General features: G+C 41.2%; 1 protein-coding gene across 8 annotated transcripts in view; it reads left to right on the top strand.

Moving 5' to 3' along the window:
* Positions 1-22,522, top strand: part of SH3D19 (SH3 domain containing 19) — a 169,272-nt gene that overhangs the window by 48,906 nt on the left and 97,844 nt on the right. For 6 of the 8 annotated variants that reach the window (XR_007773446.1, XM_050946256.1, XM_050946252.1 and 3 more), the window contains exon 2: positions 20,696-20,735. Coding sequence is in view for 3 of the 8 variants with exons in the window: in XM_050946252.1 (XP_050802209.1) it covers positions 20,696-20,735 (40 nt within the window). In the remaining 5 variants the exon portion in view is untranslated. Of the gene's footprint in view, positions 1-18,835; positions 18,985-20,695; positions 20,736-22,522 lie in introns of those variants that run through there. The other 2 variants (XM_050946253.1, XM_050946254.1) reach the window with 1 other exon arrangement.

Below are 22,522 nucleotides of genomic sequence, written 5' to 3'. Positions count from 1 at the left end.
CTACAGCGGTATGCTGGTATAGCTACACCAACATAGTTATGCCTGTATAGTCTGTGTAATGGAGACACAGTCTAACTTATCCAATCAATTTCTTTCCTATCCACCTATATCTACATAGTGAAACACACCTTTCCTCTTCCAGATGCTTACTCGCTCTTGACACCCTATCATACATAGGGCATGGAAAATTGAGCAGAAACCTAACAGCCAGAGAACTAAAGTAAGATGAGGACCCAGGTGAAAGCTAAGCCTCTGCCCTGACTCCCAAGCTAATGGCAAAGTTGGAATTCTCACTAAGATGCTATTTCTGTACCTGGTAGGAGGCTCCATCTTTTGTACCATCCAGCTAGCAGGTAGCTGATAATGTGAAGTCGTCTTCAAACTCTATTTGGCTGATGAAACAAAGGAGCATTTTCCTTTCTTTCATCCTGGCTACTGTAAAGGGGCATATAATGTTTGTAAGTTAGGTAAGAAAAGGTCTAAAACCTGTTGTCAGTTTATCAGTAATTCTAGTTATCAGCCCCTCTCCTTTACTCCTACCATCATCACTAAAACTTTAAATGTGTCTGAAGTAATTGATGCTGATGTAGTAAAACAGTGAAATAATGCGCAATGAGGTAGCTGTCTGTAAACCAAGCTTTCTCACTTCAGTCTCACCTGCTTTTAGAGAGCAGCCACTCACCATTCTATTCCCATCTTGCAGGGCTGATAAATGATAATTTTCATAAGTGACCTTGTCTACATACAAACTTACATTGGTGTAACTAAAACACTTTTAAACTGCTACAGATTTGTATGTGGGTGTCAAGTCAAATAAGCACTGGCTCCTTGTAGATCAGACAGTAGGGTGATTGTCTAAACAGCATTGAGAACTAAGGCCTAAAGTTGCACCTGCTTTTTTTTGTTTGTTTAAATCAATTTAGATAAACCTGGTACAAACCCTGAATGTTAAATTCTCTTAAACTGGCTTGTGCCTGCCTTTACAATGTAAGCGAAATTGATATAAATCAGGTGTAAAACAATTTAAGAGTGCTTACTTGAGGGTTTTGTGCCTGTTTAATTAATTGATTTAGTTAAGCCGCTGTAACTTGTGTATATATACGCAGGGCTTGAGATATGTACTCTTGTTTAGAGTTGGTTTAAACCTATTTAAAAACCATGTTCTACTTTAGGTTCTTACTTAGGCTAGAATGTGTCTTTTAAACATGATTATCAGGAGGTTTGGCATGCTCCATGCTATCCATCCAGCTTGTATTCATTGCTGTTCGCTGCCTTGGTATTTGGTCAGCGTATTGGGATTAATGCTCCTATTACAGGATCTTTAATGACCACAAGAACTCTCAACTAGAGTTGACTGGAAAAGAAGAACTCTGCTTTGTGAAAAATTTAAATATTTCAAAATTTGTTTTAATTCCACATCGAAGAGAGAACCACCTCAGAATAGCCTGGTTAGGACACTCATCTGGAGTATGGAACACCCAGTTTCAAGTCCCTACCCTGTCTGAATCAGACCCCTAATCACTAAGCTGTTGGCTATTTTGAGGGTCTGTCTCCCTCCCTCTCTCTCTCTCTCTCTCCCTCCCACCATCCTGTTGACATAGATATATTTCCGTGAAACAGTTCAGTTTCAAGAAAATGTTTTTTTGACAGAAAAAAGTTTTCAGATTTTTTTACCAGCTCTGCTCACAACTGTTCCCTTTGTGAAAATTGGTGGTTTCACGGGTTCCTGTCAACTGTTCAGTCTTTTCCAATTTGTGTGCTTTTGCAGTTCTATTTTGGGTTAAAGTAAACCCAAATTAATTTTATTAACATATATTATTAATGTTTTACCGATCTCTACTCTGTGTCCTATTAACTGAGTTTGGGGCATACAATAATTTGTATAGATTAACACTGAGTAAATTTTCAACTTGCATGCTTTTTAAAAACAAAAAAGTTTACATGGTGATGGATGATGTGATTATATATTTAGGTAATCCATTCTTTTACATACAGAAACATGCAAAAAAAAAAGCCACTTAATTAGTTTTGTTGCTCCGAGAATAACATTTGTTTTGTCCTTTTGTCCTAATATTAAAGTGGTTTTAGTTGTTTTAAGAAGGCAAATTCAAAATTTATCATGTGATATCTGTGTCCCTATATTGAAATGGGAGCACTTTTAGATTCTTCTTATTTTGAAATATTAGTTTGTGGCTGCAGAACTTAATATTTTGGCATGTGTTTAAGGCTAATGGAGCTGAGCTGGCTCATATCTCAGCAATTTTTGGGTAGACCAATATCGTTAAACAATTTACTTTTCTGCACCTCTAGCCAGATCCCTTTCAGAGTATCCTTAGATCCTATAATCTTTTGTAATTTAGAGTACAGTTTAAAATAAAGTGTGAGAGTCCTTAACAGATTCCAGTAATCCCAGTCTGTGGATATGTTTACACTGGCAGAGTTACAGTGCCGGAAGGTACAGCACCGCTCAGAGAGCGCTGAAGGGAAACCACTGTTGTGTGTTTACACTGTCAGCTGCCTGCGCAATAGCATGTTCACACTTGTGGCCTTTGTAGTGGTATTTGGAGTGGTGCACTCTGGGCAGCTAGCTCACAGAACATCTCTTCCTCTTCTGCCCTTAAGAGTTGTGGGAAGGAGGAGGGAATCAGGGGGCATCCTGGGTCCTGAGTGCCTAAGGAAAAATACAATATGAATGACAAACCATTCTGTTACCTAAAGACTCAACATCTTTTGTTCTCATTTGGCTGTTGGGCAGAATACAGTTCCATTTCACCTTAGAAAACCTTGTTAATGGACTAACTTCACATACAGTCAATACTTGTTAAAAAATCCTTTTTAAGTATAAAAACCTTCCCTTGTTAAGGTATATTTATTTGGACTGGCTGGGTGATTAGAACATAAGAATGGCCTTACTGGGTCAGACCAAAGGTCCATCTAGCCCAGTATCCTGTCTACCAACAGTGGCCAATGCCAGGTGCCCCAGAGGGAGTGAACCTAACAGGTGATGATCAAGTGATCTCTCTCCTGCCATCCATCTCCACCTTCTGACAAGCAGAGTCTAGGGACACCATTTCTTACTCATCCTGGCTAATAGCCATTAATTGGCTTAACCTCCATGAATTTATCCAGTTCTCTTTTAAACGCTGTTATAGTCCTAGCCTTCACAACCTCCTCAGGTAAGGAGTTCCACAAGTTGACTGTGCACTGTGTGAAGAACAACTTCCTTTTATTTGTTTTAAACCTGCTGCCTATTAATTTCATTTGGTGCTCCTACTTCTTGTATTATGGGAATAAGTAAATAGCTCTTCCTTATCTACTTTCTCCACATCACTCATGATTTTATATAACTCTATCATATCCCCCCCTTAGTATCATCTTTTCCAAGCTGAAAAGTCCTAGCCTCTTTAATCTCTTCTCATATGGGACCCGTTCCAAACCCCTAATCATTTTAGTTGCCCTTCTCAAAACCTTTTCTAGTGCCAGTATATCTTAAAGCTTTGCGAACAGGGGCTGCTAACAGATTTGAGACTCTGCTTCACAAACACTGAAGAGGTTATTCAAATAGGCAATTCAAATAGTTACCCACTATATATTTCTGTGATATCTTGAGGAGGGGAGGGGTTTTATTTGGATGCTGTGGTAAGGTGGACTCACCACTACTTACTTTCTAGCCCATAATTGGAGACTACTTTCTGGTTAAACACCTCATGCAATTTATTTTAGTGCTCTTTGCCACCACTTTCACAGACTGTGCAGCCTTATCCCAGCAAAAACATGGAGCCTTCAGCACCTGAGGCAAGAGGTTTCTTATGGCTCTAGCTCTACAAGTATACGTCACTCTCTTCCTCTCTCTCATACTTCCTTCCAGTGCCTCTTGTACCAGCTGGGCTAATGAATTAATGAGTGGCTTTTAACTCCCGCCAGCCCAGTCCTGTCTATCAACTGGGAGCTGTTCAGTAGTCAGGGTACGTCTACACTACAGGATAAATTCGAATTAGCTTAAACCGATTTTATAAAACAGATATTATAAGGTCGATTTTGCACGTCCACACTAGGCACATTAATTCGGTGGTGTGCGTCCGTGGTCCGAGGCTAGTGTCTATTTCTAGCTGTGGGTAGCTACTGTAAAGTAATGAGGCTAATAACGTCGATTTGCGTCCACACTAACTCTAAATCGATATAGTAATATCGATTTTAGCATTACTCCTGTTTTGTAGGAGTACAGAAATCGATTTAAAGAGCCCTTTAAATCGATATAAAGAGCAGTGTAGTGTGGATGGGTGAAGCGTTAAATCAATTTAACGCTGTTAAAATCGGTTTAACAGCGTAGTGTGGACCAGGCCTCAGGTGTGCTCTGGGGCAACTAATTGGCTCAGCTGCTGTTGACTAGCACGTTGTCACAGCAGCTGTATTTGTGGCCCACCACAATAATATCACTGGCTATTATAACCCAGGTGAAAAAAGGAATGCTCCCAGAGTGGGCAAACAGTTACATAAGCAGGCAGTCATTTTGCCTATTCAAACTCTGTAAGGAATTGTAAAATTCCAGGAGTAAATTGACAAAAGCATAAAATGACACCAATCTGTCGATTTTTAACAGTCACTAAGCAGTGTTGGAAGCTCCTGAGCACAAAGCAGTCTTTAAATTTTGTAACTTGGAAGTAACACACTTCCTCCTCTTTAGCAGGAGATCTAGTGCTGTGAAAAGATGAAAAGAATGCGTCTGCCCTGTAATGCATTAAGCTCTTCGGGTGAATATTTATTCTTGAGGCAGTTCTAAGTGCTTGCTGATCATTAGAGATCTTCCAGTTATCCTGAGAAGTGCATCTTGTCAAAGAGCTAAACAATGAACTACAACCACCTTTAAAAAAAAAAATGTAGGTAAGCTTCTATATATGCCAAGTATCAGAGGGGTAGTTGTGTTAGTCTGTATCCACAAAAACAAGGAGAAGTCCGGTGGCACCTTTAAAGACTAACGGATTTATTTGGACATAAGCTTTCGTGGATACATTTCTGTACTTATGCCTTTATGCCTGTATCTGTAATTTTCACTCCATGCATCTGAAGAAGTGAGGTTTTTTTACCCACGGAAGCTTATGCCCAAATAAATCTGTTAGTCTTTAAGGTGCCACCAGACTCCTCATTGTTCTTCTTCATATGGTGTAAATAGAAAGAGGAAACAATGAAAGTTTGAACCTGTCTCATGCCCAGCACCTTGCTTGGGTTTAGCACTCTGTCCATGAATGGCAATAACTCCTAAAATGACAGAGCTGCAGATAGAGTGACAAGACAGCAAGTGTGAAAAATTGGGACAGCAGGTAGTGGGGGGTAATAGGAGCCTATATAAGAAAAAGACCCCAAAATCGGGACTGTCCCTATAAAATCAGGACGTCTGGTCACACTAGCTGCAGATCAGTTCTGTCTACATTACAATATTGCATCATTTCAAGGTTAAGCATCGCAGCTTAGTGTTTCTAGTACCATTTTCTTCCTAAAGCTTTTTTATTGTGTCCACACTAATAAACTTTGCCAGAGTAAACCAATAAAAGGAATCCACACACAGCACTTATTCTGTACCTATGTACGGGGGGGTATCTATTGTGTAATTCGCAGCACAGTTCTTGCAGCAGGTGCATAGCACAGGTGAAGGCACATACCTGGCAACATATTATGTATATTATAGCGGGAGTTGGTACCAAAATCCTATATTTAGGTTGCCTAACACTTTGCATCAGAAAAGATATTTGAGAATCTCTAACGCATCAGTGTTTGCATCTGGCTTTTGGAATTTAAGAGTTAGAAAGCACTGTGTCAAGAGAAGTGCCTATGAAATTCTGCTCCGGTTTGGCTTAGATGTAAACTTTTGAAAATCACTATTTCCTTTCTGTACCTTTTGTATTGTCAGATAATTGAACATTCTGATATAAGGGTGGGCCCACACTATGAGCAATGCTGCAAACCCTGGGGACTAGGCAGCCTTTCCAGGATAAGGTGAGAGAGACTAGGCCAGCCTCCACACAAACAACCCCTTTAGACGCAGCACATGGGCCCACTGGCCCCTACCCTATTCTCTAGGGGCACCATATGGGGAAGGAGCTCTTTCTATCTCCTGAAGGGGAAAAAGAGAGAGAGAAACAGCCAAACAGCCTAGGCTTGCCATACCACACCCTAGACCAGGTGTGGGCAAACTTTTTGGCCTGAGGGCCATATCTGGATATGGAAATTGTATGGCTGGCCATGAATGCTCATGAAATTTGGAGTTGGGGTGTGAGAGCAGGTGCAGGCTTCATCTGGGGGTGCAGACTCTGGAGTGGGGCTGAGGATGAGGGGTTGGGGATGCTGGGACCAAGGGGTTCGGAGGGTGGGAGGGGATCAGGCCTGGGGCAGGGGGTTGGGGCACAGGAGGGGATTGGGGTTCAGGCTCTGTGTGATGCTCACCTCAAGCAGCTCCCGGAAGCAGTGGTATGTCCTGCCCCCCACCCCCTCCCGGCTGCTATGCAGAGGTGCTTCCAGGTGGTTCAGTGCGCTGCCCCATTCGCAGGCATCGCCCCTGCAGCTTCCATTGGCTATGGTTCCCAGCCAATGGGAGCTGTGGGGGCGGTGCTTGGGGCACAGTGCAGAGCCCCTGGCTGCCCCTACTCGTAGGAGCCAGAGGAGGGACATGTCGCTGCTTCTGGGAGTCACTTGGAGCCACAGCACACGCAGAGCGGGGCAAGCCCCAGACCTCGCGCCCTGGCAGGAGCTCGAGGGCTGGATTGAAACATCTAAAGGACCAGAGGCAGCCCCCGGGCCGTAGTTTGCCCACCCCTGCCCTAGACCCAGCATATAGCCCCAGCAGCCTGTTTCTCCCTTTGAATAATAGTCTGTTCCTGCTGCCAGCAAACGTACTTAGCCCTGTACCCTGAGCTGGACTGAAGGTTCAGAACTCAAATCCTAGTGGTGATGCATGATGGGGAGGTTGCTAGAGTAGAGTTTGTTTTTACTGTTTTTCTTTTTTAAAACCCTAAGGAATTACATTATACACACACACACACTTTTAAAAGAATGTTATTAAAGTTGCAAAGTGAAGCACTTGAAAGTTAGAACTCCCAGATTTAAGGTTGCCCATGCCTGGTGATATGCTACCAAGAAGCATCTGATCATATTAAAAATGTGCTTTCAGGTAATACCAATACAAAGAATCTCACATGTTTTTACAAATGTATGATTTTGTACTCTGAATAAAACATTGGGTGGTAGTGTCGCTTAAAAACAAGCTTTATGTACATTTCATAGGGTAATCCTTCATTTTCTTGAAGTGTCACCCTAGCTTTGATACACATTATTGTATTTGAAAGATGAAATCTCTGCTTTTATGAGGTATCAAAACAGCATAAATCACTTTAGTCATCCTCAGGAGTAGCTTATAAAGCACTGTGGGAATCTATCAAGATATAGAAACTTCAAAGCAACTTTACAAAAAATTGATCTGATCTTTAAAAAGCTTTACAAAGTTCTCAGAAGCCTGATGAAGCTTTCACATTATACATTTTCTATTTCTGAAATGGGTAACTCCAACAATAAATGCTTCAAAACATAATTCTATACACAAGGGTGAACATTTTCAAAAGCTCCTAAGTGATTTAGGAGCCTAAATCTCATTGAAAATCAATGGGATTTAAGCACCTAAGTGCCTGACTTGTTTTTGAAAATGGGACTATGAACTCCTGAAAATCTCTTAGGAACACCTGAAGATCCCTAGCTCTTATTGAAATGAAGCAAATTAGAAGTTTTGATGTGTCACAAAGTAACGTTAAAGAATTAAAAACGTAACTTCCTCTCCTCCAGTTTTAAACCCATGCCAGAAACTATTTCTCCAGTTCACCTTGTGTTTTTCCAGAAAAATTATCCTCTCACACACAAGAAATATATATGACAAAAAGAAGTGCACAGGGCCTTATTTTGTGAGAAATTTGAAGGTTGGAGGGAGGACAGTAGACAAAAATCAGCAAAACTTGTTAAAACCTGACCTATAGAAGATACCATCTCTGTAAAACACAAGAAGAAATACAGAGAAGAATGAGTTTATTGCACATGCCAGGGATTCCTTGCATCCCTCAGTGCCTCCTTAGGTTCCCATCCCCCACTGGAGTTGCAATGATCAGAGGGCTTTTGTGTGCCTCATTTCCCCCAATTACTTGCCTGGGTTGTGTGCATACATACCCCTATTGGCTGCCGTTTTCCTCTCCCCTGCTGCCCCCCATTATTATTCATCTTTCTGTCTGGGAAACAAATAATTCAGCATATGAATATTTACATTATTGGGAGGATTAGCGGAGATGAGCAGGGGTATAGTTATGTTGGAAGGTGTTAATTAATGCCATCAACCAGTTCTTTGATCCATAGACAATTGCAGAGGCTGTGGCTGTGCTAAAGAACTTGAAGCTGTGGCTGTGCTAAAAAGCTGGCATGGGCTTCATGTGTGCCCCATTTTGCCCATTTTAATTTTCTGATTTCCCCAAAAATCAAAAGAATTCTGGCCATAGATGCCTAAAACATTCCCTGAAATTTTGGAATTTATTGGATTGGATGTGGCATTCAATGTTAGCGTATTGCAGACAGACAAACAACATAGTGTCATCAAATTGACTGTAAACTCCAAAGACGAAAAGAATTATCAAAGACGAAAAGAATTATCAAATGCTTTACTCATGAATCGTATATTAGATTTTATTTCTTAAAGAGAGGTAGGGCCAGTTTCTGCACTCATGTATACCAGTGTAAAACCGGAGTCACTGCTGAGATCACAATCGATTGGTAGTGCCCACTCACGGCTTTGTCTGCACATTGACGGGATTACTGGCCTGGTGAATAGAGGGGAAGCAGTAGACATGGTACATCTTGATTTTAGTCAAGTTTTTGACACAGTCTCACATGACATTCTCGTAAGAAATTAGGGAAATGTGGTCTAGATTAAACTGCTATAAGGCAGTGGTTTTCAAACTGCAGGCTGTGACTCAGTACTGGGTCGCGCAATGCAAGACACTGCGTCATGGTGGCTGTGGTCAGACCTGGCTGCTAAAAGTCCCGTCAGTGGTGCTGCCCGGCTAAGGCAGGCTAGTCCCTACCTCTTCTGACACTGTGCAGCACCCTGGAAATGGCCAACAGCAGGTCCAGCTGCTATGCAGGGGGCCTCAGCCCTGAGCCCCCCCCACCAAACCTGGAGCTCCCTCCTGGCTGGCTGCCCAAACCTGAAGCCCTCTCCTGCACCCCATGCCCCTCATCCCTGGTCCCAGCCCAGAGGCTGCACCTCCAACCCAGAGCCCTGACCCCATCCTGCACCCCAAACCTCCTGCCCCAGCCCAGAGCCCCCTCCCACACTCTGAACCCCTCATTCCTGGCCACAGCCCTCACCTCAACCTTCTGCCCCAGCCCTGAGCCCCTCCCACACGCCAAACCCCTCATCTCCAGTTCCGTTGGCGGGCATCAACAATTTTCTTCAACTGGATTGCCAGAAAAAAAAGTTTGAAAACCACTGCTATAAGGTGGGTGTACAACTGGTTGGAAAACCCTTCTCAAGTAGTAATCATCAATGCTTCACTTGTTAAACTGAGAGAGCGTTTCTATTGAAGTGGGGTTAGTCTAGAGTCAGTACTATTCAGTATTTTCATTCATGACTTGGAATGGAGAGTATGCTTATAAAATTTGCAGATGGCACCAAGCTGGGAGGGATAGCTAGCACTTTGGAAGCCAGGTAGCATTCAAAATGACCTTGACAAAGTAGAGAACTGGTCTGAATGCAACGAGATGAAATTCTATAAAGGTAAGTGTTAAGCACTACATCTAAAGAAGGAAAATCAAATCCACAACCGCAAATTGGTGAATAACTGGTTAGTGGTGAACTATTGAAAAGGATCTGGGGGATTTTAGTGGATCACAAATTGAATATGAGTCAGTAATGTGAGGCAGTTGCAAAAAAGGCTAATAAAATTCTGGGGTATATTAACAGGAGTGATGTATGCATGGCCCTGGAGGTAGTTGTCACTCTGTACTCAGCATGGATGAAGGCCTCAGCTGAAGTACTGTGTCCAGTTCGAGTCACTCCACTTTAGCAAAGATATGGAGAGAGTCCAGAGAGCAACAAAAATGATAAAAGATTTAGAAAACTTTACTTTTATGAGTAAAGTTTAAAAAAACTGGGCATATTAGGTCTTGAGAAAAGAAGACGGGCGTGGGGGGACCTGATAACAGTCTTCAGATTTGTGAAGGGCTATTAGAAGGAGGACGAGGATCAATTGTCTCCCTGTCCACTGAAGATAAAACAAGAAGTAATGTGATTAATCTGCAACAAGGGAGATTTAGGTTAGACATTAAGAAAAACTTTCTATCAGGGTAGTTAAGCTCTGGAATAGCCTTCCACGAGAGGTTGTGAAATCGCCATGACTGAAGGTTTTTCAAAACAGAATGGACAAACACCTGTTAGGTATGGTCTTAGTTTACCTGGTCCTGCCTCAACATGGGGCGCTGGACTTGATGGCTTCTTGAGGCCTCTTCCAGCCCTACATTTCTATGATTCTATAGTCTTTGTACTGATGTAACTTGTTTGGTAAAACAAAAACAAAAAACAAAAAAATCATACCACACTAAAAGGGTTACACTAATACAAAAACTATAGAAACTCTTTTGGTTAGCACAGTGTGGTTTCCCCCCCCCGCCCGTTTTTGTTTTACCGAAAGAGTTATACTGGTGTAACTCCTAATGTGGACACAGTTATAGCTTATTAGCCTTTCTGTAAGGGAATAAGCTGTACTGGTAAAAATGCATCTGAACTATCCTATTAAAGTAGTACAAGTTTTATATGTACATAGGTGTTCTTTTTGGAAGGTAATTTCCATTATCACACCTTTATAAATCCCCTGTGCTTTGAATGTAGACCCCATTCTACCTAATTTTCTATTATTTTTTGGCTTCTGGGACTTAGAAACGACTAATAGCTTTCTAACAAGATATAGGGTATCATGTCTCCTAAGCACTATAGGTAGGGCCCTATCAAATTCATGGTTCACTTTGATCAATTTCATGATTTTAGATGTACATCTGAAATTTCACGCTGTTGTAACCATGGGGGTCCTGGTCCAAAATGGGATTGTGAGGGGGTCCCAAAGCTGTGTAGGGAGGTTGCAGGATTGGCATACTCACCTCTATGCTGCCTTCAGAGCCCAGTTCTGAAAGCAGCTGCTGTGGAGTTTCCTGCAGCTGGTGAAGGCTTCGAGAAGTGGAGATAGGTCCAGTCTCCCTAGTGCTGCTGGGAGCACCCCAAGCAGGGCTTCTAGCTGCTAGTCAGGACCAGTGATGGATTAATGCATGGGCCCATGGGCATGGGTTCATGCCCAGGGACACTGGACAATTTGAAAAATGGGTGCTTCAGCCCTGGCAGGAGCTACATGGTGGAAGCCCCGAGCCCCAGCAGGTGCTGTGGGGACTGACACCCCGAGCTCAGGTGCCCTGAGCGCCGGTAGGAGCCACAGGGGCTTAAGCCCCAAGTCCAGGCAGGAGCCACAGGGGAGGGGGAGAGATGGTGGCAGCAGTCCCGGAACTTGGGCATCCTGAGTCCAGGCAGAAGCGGGAGGAGGAGGAGGAAGGAGCTGTGGGTAGGGGGCAGAAGCCCACAGCCCCAGTAAGAGCCACAGGGAGTGGCAGCCTGGATCCCAACTCTGGGGCTACTGTAGCACAGAAGCACGGATGGTATACCCTCACTTCTGCACTGCCTTTGGAGGTGGGTCGAATCTCTGTCTGATAACAGCCATGCAAGGGAAGGACAAGTCCTGTCCCTCCCCAGCCTGGTTGATTTTGAGGAGATCAGATTTCACAGGGAAGAGCTTATTTCATGGCCCATGACATATTTTGCATGGCCGTGAAGTTGGTAGGGCCCTAACTATAGGACAAACAAATTATTTCTTTGGTGTGGAGAAAATCAGTTCTGATCACTAAAGCACGATAGTATTTATAAGGTTATACTGTCCTTTACACCACTCTGGCAACATAAGGAGCCTTAAAACTTTTACACCTGTTTTATACTCCTGGGGGAATTCAGAAAGAAAATTGGAACAATTCACTAAGCAGGCAGGCTGCTACATTCTGCTCTGCCTGAGGGGACAGAGCCTGCCCCACTCCTATCTTCTCAGAAACACCCCAAAGCCATGCCCCTCCATGCCGAGGATGCCGCAATAATGAGTGAGAGGGAAAGTGTGTGTACCTCATACATTCACAAGTGCCCATCCTTCCCCCGCAGTGGTGATTTACTTCTCTACAGACAGATTCAGGCATCCAGAGCATTTGCCTGCCCTGCCAGGGAGGGGTGCAGGACTGCTCTTGTGGCTTCCCTTTTGAAAAATTACTTGTGACAGGGAAGCAAAGGGGAGCCACAAGAGCAAAGAAATCTGTGAGGGACATGAATTCTGCGCATGCGCAGTGATGCAGATTTCCTCCAGGAGTAATTGAATGCTCCCTGAGCCACTCGCGAATCACACAGAGAAAGGCACCTGCAAATCTCCCAAGCTCCCAGCAGATCTCCCAGGCACTTCAGCCAAAACACTGTTTTAGGTAAAATGTAAAATAGATTTATTAACTACACACAGGCAGATTTGATTGTAAGTGGGAGGCACAAAAGGACAAAGATAGTTACCAAAGAAAATAAAAGGTAAGTGCATAGTCTAAATCTTAAACCTTATTACACTAGGCAGTATCTGATCAAGCAGTTTTTATCATCCCACTATATGTTGCAGGAAGGTTACAGTTCTTAATACCAGGGTGGATTTGATTTAAATCACTAGTCAGGAAGTCTCGATTTAATCATGGATTCTTGATGGTTGTTATAACCTTAATACATATTCTTCACAACTCAGAGATGTAGGTTTCATTTTTAGAAGGTACACGCTATACATTTTTAAAGTGATTTATTTGAAAACTTTTCAGATTAGTTTTACAGCTATATAGAAAATGAATGATTGGTTATTTCATTTGCCAAATGTAAGTGAAGCAGATTTTTATCAAGTCATTTAGAGGAGAACTATCTCCAATTCAACAGGTTATTAATATTTGGAGGATTTTCTTGCTATGCTGTATTAGGAGAAGAACATCACCAGACAGACATCTAATTTGTTTTATTTAACTAAAACAACATTATGTATTCTGGATTTTTTTCTTCAATAGCAAACATAATATTTTAACAAAACAAGCAAATGAATTTTTGAATTTAGTTAAACATTCAAGTTTTTTAAAATCAGGTTTGTTTTAGTTTAAATTGTTTTTAACTAAAATAGTTAAATGAAATATTAAAAAAAAAAACAACAAAAATTAAATCGATGATGTCAGCCAGGTCAACATGAGAAACTTAAAATATTGGCTTATGCAGCTAACGCAGTTGTCTTCACCTTCATTTTCATGTTTGTCCATAATCTGGAAAAGAAAAACAAGCTTTCCTACTTTTCAGGTCCCAAACGATTTCTCAGTTTGGAATGAATTAGTCCAAAGGAAGAAAATATTCTTTCTACACCGGCAGAAGACGTTACTGCTGTTAAAAGTGAGATTATCACTTCAACAGTCTCTGAATTCAAGTACTTAAGTTCACTGGTGTGACTTTCTTTAAAACATCATCAGCAAATATCTATTTCTTGAACGGTTCACCCTTAGCTCTGAACTTTATTATAGTTGGCACTTTTATTATAGAGTGATAATTGCTGGATGTCCATGTCATAGCCAACTCCTCTTCTTCAGCAGTTAAGGTTTACCCTGGTACCAAGTATTGAGAGTATTTGCAAGAAAATGAGCTGTAGATAATGCTTGTCCCACTCATTTTTGTTAATGCTTGTAATTTAACTCTGTCATTGCATATTTCTCTTTTTAAGATCTCACTCAGTTCATTCAAAATTTCAACAGCGTCAGCAATAGAACAGCTATTTCTCTGCATTTTGTTCAAGGCTACAGAAATAGGCTTCAGGGTAGTCAGCATGTGTTCAACATTTCTCTTAAGCCCAATGTTGAGAATTTTGGCTGTAGGGTGACCAGATGTCCTGATTTTATAGGGACAGTCCCGATTTTTGGGTCTTTCTTATATAGGGTCCTATTACCGCCCACCCCGTGTCCCAATTTTTCACGCTTGCTGTCTGATCATCCTATTTGGCTGTGACAGTGCCATCTATTTTTTCATGATTTTGTTCACACACTGTCATCAGATTAGGCCAGTTCTTGATATAGTGCTCAAAACAGTCCACTACTGAGTTCCATTGCATGTCTTGTGGGAGAGATAGCTTGGTTCCTCCCACTTTTTTCAGAGCAGCTGCTGCAAAGTGGTTGTTACAGAACATTTTGCAATTTCAACATTTGCCTTTATTTCTGGAACACTGAAGTCTTTGGCTAGGAGGTGCATCGAGTGAGCACTGCAACCGTATGTTATTAGCTTGGGACTCTCTTCTAAATAATTTCTTCTCATCTTGGATACATTTGCAGCATTGTCTGTGACCAAGTTGCGTACTAGATATTTGAATTTTTTAATTTTTTTTTTTTACAGTTTGTTATAGCTTTTACTGCTACTTCTTGAAAGTATGCTGCTGTGTACATTTCCTGATGTATCAATTGTTTCTGGAAGGAAGACATTCCCTTCTTCTGTTGTCACACAGGCACATACAACAAGATCATTGTGGGCATTGCTCCACCCATCAAGACTCAGGTTAATAATTTCACCCTCTAGACCTTTTGTACACTGCTCAATTTCTTTCATACACTCTATCCAGCAATTTTCCTGTGACACCTGCTCTGTTGGATGGACTGAACCATGTTAATGAAGTGTGGGTTCTCAATCATACGGAAAGGCCCAGTTTGTTTATGCAACAAACTCTCAATTTTTTCATCAGTTACCTCTTTTTGTAATCTGCTGGTTATCACATACTTACTTATAGTTGTTTCTAGATGATGGAGATTTTTCCCCTCCTTCTTGCTACAGGTGATATATTGTGGCTGTGTAACACATGATATGACTGAAACACTACTATTGGCAGATAACTTTGAAACTATAGAAAATGATGGTGATCTTGAAGGTGGATAGTCTTCAGAATCCTGTGTGTTGAGCATAGATTCTCCTAAACAAAATAAGTCAATGCAGTTATTTAATTATTATTACCATACTGCTCATTTAGTATTACTCATTGCATTCACTGACACTCAGTACTACTTTAAAGATGAAACTGTAAAAGGAAGATCAGCCTATTTCAGTTATTTATTTTTTTTATCACAACTGCATCTAAAATAATAGTACCGTAGAGTAACAACTATATTTTTTGCTCAAACATGAGATTTCAAGAATAGTCCAGAAGGAAGACAGGCAGCCCTTAAGAAAGAAGTATGAAATGAAAAAGTTTACCAACCTGAAGATCCTGCATCAGACGTGTTCTTTTCATCATCTTCAATGCAGCGTCCTCCTGAGAAGGAACACGTCTCATGATGTTGTTTCATTTGGGCAACCAGGCCTTGCATTTCTTTGTTGTACTGTTTGCATTTTGCACGCATGCCTGTCTTACCCACAGGTAGAGGAACTTCATTAAAATATTCCCAAACTGGGTCTCTCTTACCAGGGGCGGCTCTATGTATTTTGCCGCCCCAAGCATGGCAGTCAGGCTGCCTTCAGCGGCATGCCTGTGGGAGATCCGCTGGTCCCGCGCCTTTGGCGTACCTGCCGTCAAAGCCACGGGACCGGTGGACCTCCCACAGGTATGCTGCCAAAGGAAGCCTGACTGCCACCCTCACGGCGATCAGCAGGCCGCCCCCCACAGCTTGCCACCCCAGGCATGTGCTTGGTGCGCTGGTGCCTGGAGCCGCCCCTGTCTCTTACAGCCTGCTGCCATTATAGGTTTTCCCTTCTAGTGAGAGAACGGTATGGTAGATCTCAGATCAATGAAGGCTACATGCAGAAAGACCTCAAGACTTCTGGAACATGCTGCTCCAACAGTTTAACTTTTGTTTCTACTGCCTGTCCCTCCCTGCTCACATTTATCTCCAGACTTCTCCTTGTCCAGATCCATTCCGCCCCCAACAATCTTCTATTCATTGAACTTTTTGAAACTTTGCACTTTTAGAGAGAGGTAAGGGATTGACTCTGTGTACACAAATCTGCAGCGGGACAACAGGGCTTATGACTGTTATTTTCCACCTCTATATTTTGTTTGTTTATTTTTAAATACATTTTTGCTGTTATCAAACATGTTATCTCTGGAGACACAAATCCATAGTTTGAGAACTGTAAAACTAAGTATCTCTGTTGATATCTTCTAGACTGAGCACTGAGTCCCATTGGGTAGATAGAAAGATTAATCTAAATAATCTATACAGAAGTCTCTGGAACATCATAAGATTGGGTCCCTAATCCATGAACTATTGGAACTCATTTACAAATGTTTTCTTAAACGTTTCATGAATATATTGTCTCATACTATAGAATTAGTATTTATAATCCCTATTCCATGATGAGATATCTTAATTAAAACTATCTTTAGACAGATTTTTTCCCTGAAAGCATTTTATCGAAAAAAATCTGATTTAAATAAAAAAATTCAATTTTTTAAATTTTAAATCATTGATTTTAATCCACCCTGCTTAATACACAGGCTTCCCCTTTAAGCCTGGGATCATTCTCCTCAATTCGAGTCTTTTGTCTTCCCAGCATTCTTGTTGCTTACAGCATAGGTGAGAGAGGAGAAGGGCAAAGGTATGATGCCACTACCTTCTATTTTATGTCCTCAGTCCATGTGCCTGAAAAACACTAGCCCAGACATAGAATCATAGAATATCAGGGTTGTAAGGGACCTCAGGAGATCATCTAGTCTAACCCCCTGATCAAAGCAGGACCAATTCCCAACTAAATCATCTCAGCCAGGGCTTTGTCAAGCCTGACCTTAAAAACGTCTAAGGAAGGAGATTCCACCACCACCTCCTAGGTAACCCATTCCAGTGCTTCACCACCCTCCTAGTGAATAAGTTTTTCCTAATATCCAACCTAAACCTCCCCCACTGCAACTTGAGACCATTACTCCTTGTCCTGTCATCTGGTACCACTGAGAACAGTCTAGTCCATCCTCTTTGGAACCCCCTTTCAAGTAGTTGTAAGCAGTTATCAAATCCCTCCTCATTCTTCTCTTCTGCAGACTAAATAATCCCAGTTCCCCTCAGCCTCTCCTCATAAGTCATGTGCTGCAGCCCCTCAATCTTTTTTGTTGTCCTCTGCTGGACTCCTTCCAATTTTTCCACATCCTCCTTGTAGTGTGGGGCCCAAAACTGGACATAGTACTCCAGATGAGGCCTCACCAATGTCGAATAGAGGGGAATGATCACATTCCTCGATCTGCTGGCAGTGCCCCCAACTTATACAGCCCAAAATGCCGTTAGCCTTCTTTGCAACAAGGGCACACTGACTCACATCCAGCTTCTAATCCACTGTAACCCTTAGGTCCTTTTCTGCAGAACTGCTGCCTAGTCATTCAGTCCCTAGTCTGTAGCAATGCATGGGATTCTTCTGCCTTAAGTGCAGGACTCTACATTTGTCCTTGTTGAACCTCCTCAGATTTCTTTTGGCCCAGTTCTCTAATTTGTCTAGGTCCCTCTGTATCCTATCCCTCCCCTCCACCGTATATACCACTCCTCCCAGTTTAGTGTCATCTGCAAACTTGCTGAGGGTGCAGTCCACACTATCCTCCAGATCATTGCTGAAGATATTGAACAGAGTCGGCCCCAGGACCGACCCTTGGGGCACTCTGCTTGATACATGTCATGGGGGGGCTTTGCTGACTCACAATGTAGAGCAATCCCCCATTATGTTATGCTTGTGTAGCCCTCTTATAGCATTGTAAATCCCTTGTTTACAACTCCCCAGCTGATTAATGGTTGCTTAACACCCTCTTGGGGTTCATCACCATTCTTGTCGTCACTGGGGAACTAACAGTAGAGACTCTCAAACTTATAACATATTTCAGTAACAACCATACAGCAAAATCTCATAACTTCATACACATTAACGATATACATATTTGGACAGAACAGTGGGTTTCAGCAAATCATGACTTTTTATGTTATCTTACATGGCATATTTTCTATAAAATATATCATATTTTTGGGGCCTCAATCCTGTATGCTGTCCTTTCTGAGCAAGGGATTGACCAGCAGGGGACAGCACAAACATCAGGGCTTCATTTTGTTCAGAATTGTTTAGAATTAGCTTTCTATTCTGTGCCCACAAATCTGATAGCTAGAGATCTAAATGGCATCAGTTGAGCCTGCGGTTATTTGTAACAGTAAAATTCTGCCCAGGATTGCAAAATTATAGAAACAAAACTGGAAACTAGGGTAAAGCCACTTTTGAAATTAAAACCTTTGTGACCGAGTCGTTTGCTGCAAATGATGTTAAACAGAGCTTATTTACTTCTTAGTGAGCCTATAACCTCAAGAAGTGCAGGTGTTGTTTTTTTTTTGTTTGTTTTTTTTCTGCTACTTAGAAGTAGTACATTCCCTTGATGGTGTGTGTTTATTTTTTTAATTTTTTTTTTTAAATAAAGCTCAGTCTAGAAGTATGGTGGATGATGTTCTTTCTCTATTTTAAGCAGTAAATAAAATATGTTTAAAAACAACTGTATCATTTCCTGTTTCAACAAAGAATGAAAGAGAGAAGGGATTTGGATTAACTTCCTGAATGACAGCATTCCAGTTGTGGGGACTGGCCATGAAAAATCTGCCAATCAGAAGTGGGCTCTGGAGGAAAGCTCTGGTGCTGTTGTTTACATGTTCTTTGACTCTCTTTCTCCGTGGTTGCTGGCACATTCATGTTCATGTTTTACCAACTTGGAATGTCCTGTCAGTATATTCCTGTTAAATGGCTGCATAAATGGCAGGGAAACTGGGATTCCAGCAACAGATGGCAAGTAGACTAAGTGGGAAACTCTGCCTGTCCCTGAATAGCCACAGGTAAGGTGGTTACCTGGGAAATTTTAAGGATGGAATGAGCAAGCCCTTCTTTGTGTGTATGAGCGGCTGCTTTTGTGGCTCCGGTTTGAGACATTACATTTGATTCTAGCTAGCAAACTGAGCAGGGTGGGGTGTGATCAAATGGAGAGCAAAGTATAGCAGAAATTTAACGGATGATGTGCTGCAGGGCTGTGAGAATCAGAGCTGAGCACATGTAAACTGAAGGTGAGTTGGATGCGGAAATAAGTGTCATGTAATCAGTTTTACTGACGAACTGCAGCATCTGACATGCGTCTGACGAAGTGGGTATTCACCTACAAAAGCTTATGCTCCAATACTTCTGTTAGTCTATAAGGTGCCACAGGACTCTTTTCTGCTTTTTGCAGCAAGATAGAATCAAATGCAAACCCATGCAGAAATGGGGGAAGGAAACACATTTCCACTGTGCATTCGTTACACAGAATAATTGACACAAATATTTTCTGTTGGTGTTCTACCAGAGAACAAATTGTTGCTCAAATACAAGATTTTAAATCTCAAAATACATTCAAAAATACATGTCAAATGGACAGGAGGATCTTCATGGATATCTGTGTTTCTTAGGGTTAGACAGGCTTTTTAGTAAACCAACAGTTTACTAATACAAATAAAGGAGCTTTGATCCTAAAGGGTGCACACAAAATGTAAGACGCAAAATAACTGTGATGAGTGGGGATACAATCAGTAAGAACATGCTTCTAATTATAAATTGGATCCCTTATTATAAATAAATCAAAAAAACTCTAACTTTGGAATATGTGTATCTCAATAGTATGTGAATCTTTTACTTTTCTTTCAAGGAGTTGAAGTATCTTTAGTATATTAAATAAAATATTTGCCATGCGTGGTTGATAATTCTAACTCTTTACTTTAGACAGGATAGCTCTATTTGTTTTTAATGTAATATATTCTCTTTTTTGCATAATACGAATATTTGAAAAGTAAAATAAGTGAAAATTCATATTTTAAAATTGCCTGTGGGTCTGTATAAGAAACAAATATATGCACTTTTCAGTACAATTTAGCGAAGTCCTTGACTGCACCTAATAGACTTTATTTAAATTTGCTGCTCAGTTTCATTAGACTCCCTCTGCTAATATTCCTCTGAATAAACAAAGCCCTGACTGATAATATAAAAGAACTCCACATCTAAAACTGCAAGGAAATCAAAGAGTTAATGATAGAGCAGCACTGAATTCAGTGTATTTGCAGATGTTGCAACAGCTGAGACTGATTTTTTTCCCCCTCCATCCTGTCAGGGAACTCTGCCAGCTATGAATCATGGAATGATTTTTTTGCGCTGAGTAATCTGTGGTTTTTCTTTCTCTCTTGCTCTCTTTCTCCCCCCCCCTTCACTTTTCTTTCTTAAACTTAAGTCCTTTTCATTTTAGCAAGGAGCTTGATAAACCATAGATAAAAGAATAAGCATGCAAAAAGGATGTGTTTTGAGGAGGGGAATTTAATAAACATTTCCAGTTATTTTATCTTCTCTCTGGCAAACCAATTAAATGCAGACAAACAGTCCTGTAAAAGAAAAAATCCAGCTTCTATTTTGAAAAGTCCCTTTATAATATTTAATAGTATAGTGTGAAAGTTGTTTCAGATTTTTGTACAAGTGTTGCTACAGAACATTAACATTTTTGTGCTGATAATATGTTTCTTCTCTTCTCAGATCGCTCTGAAAGAAATAAACCAGACTACCGTTCCTCAGGGTAAGAACTCTGTTCTTGTATTTATTTCTCAACTCCCTCCCCTTTTTTCCTCGTTTGATGGTGTGGGTTAGGGAGTTTAGCCAACCTATTCTCTTTCAATAATAGTAAGAAAGCATTAAAATTCACTTTGGATTAAAATTAGTTATTTTATTTTTCTAATGGGCTAAAATGTTAATACATTTAACAGGTTTTCGCTATTGTCTTTTGTACTTCAAACACAAAATTGCAAAAGGCTTGTTTATGAAATACGTACTGGGTTGTTTGATAAAACTCTGACTTAAAGAAAGAAAGGCCCCAGCAATAAATTGTTATATGCTGAAACAGGGACGTCAGCTTCCATAAGTTTCTGAGTGTTTGCTTTTGTGACAGGAATAACAACTCTCAGTTCAGACACACGAGTATCCAGATATTACCAGAGCTTAGATGCCAGCACACCTAAAAGTTAGTGAGCTGGAAAAGGATTATGGATATTACAGATTCATAGATTTCAAGGCCAGAAGGGACCATTGTGATCATCTAGTTTGACCTCCTGTATAACACTGGCTATAGAGCTTTCGCCAAAATAATTCCTGGAGTATGTCTTTTAGGAAAACATCTAATCTTGATTTTAAAATTGCCAATGATGGCAAATTCACCACAGCCCTTGGTCAATTGTTCCAAGGGTTAATTACCCTAACTGTTAAATTCAGACTGGAAAGGAGGTGTAATTTTGTAACTGGCTTCAACTTCTAGTCACTGGATCATATTATTTCTTTCTCTGCTAGACTGAACTACTCATTACTGCATATTTATCCCCATGTAGGTACAACAGACTGTAATCAAGTCACCCTTTAACATTGTCTTTGTTAATCTAGATAGATTGAGCTCCTTATGTCTATCACTATAAAACATGTTTTCTAATCTTTTAAGAATTCTCGTGGCTCTTCTCTGAACCATCTACAATTTATCAATATCCTTCTTATACAAAAGAACTCTCATTGATTCAGAATTCCCATTAGCGATAGGCAGGGCTATGATTTTGTCATGGAAGTCATGATGGCCACAGAAATCATTATTTTGAATTAGGTCCTTCTGTGCAGGGGCAGATGGGCCAAACTGGAGTGGCATTATGACCCTGTGCACTAGGTCACAACGCCAATCAAATTTGGCCTGTCTGACCCTTCATTTCCATCTCTGAAGGGGTGGACAGGCCAAACTGGAGCTGTGCTGCAACCTTGTGCACTAGGCTGCAATGCCCAGTGGGAAGCTTGGCCCAGCCCTGTGAGACTGGAGCTGTCGCTATGGAGTGAATACACAGTGTTGGCTCGCTCTCCAGCTCCACCACCCAGGCCTCATCTTTCAGCACCTCTCATTCCAGGATCAGTTTTTCCATCATTTTTTTTTCTTTTTACCCACACCTCTGCTGTGAAATTTATTTAAAAAGTTTTGTGCCCAAATGGTAGTCTTAGTAATAGGCCATAAACTTTCAAACCATTAGATTCTGATAAAACCCTGAAAAGTCTGATGCCCCTGAAGTTTATCTGAATCTTCTCTGTTCACCATTTTCCTCTTTCCACCCATTCATTTTCCATTATAGTCAGCTTTATTTTTTTAATTTCTGCCTATCACCTTATCTCCAACTCCCTCACTTGAACTCCCTCTTGCTACTAGAGAGTAAATGGAGCAGTTGAGGATAATGACACTTGAAACAAAGATAAATTCTTTTGAGCCTGTCAGCTGCAACTGCTGTCTCGTGTTCCCTTCCTTCAATTTTGTTCTAGACCCTGTCCAATCTGGTTTCTGTCCCC

Source organism: Gopherus flavomarginatus, chromosome 3 (assembly GCF_025201925.1).
Source record: "Gopherus flavomarginatus isolate rGopFla2 chromosome 3, rGopFla2.mat.asm, whole genome shotgun sequence".
NCBI classification, from domain to species: Eukaryota; Metazoa; Chordata; order Testudines; family Testudinidae; genus Gopherus; species Gopherus flavomarginatus.
Note: the sequence above shows the minus strand (reverse complement) of the source record. Positions and strands in the feature narration are given on the sequence as shown.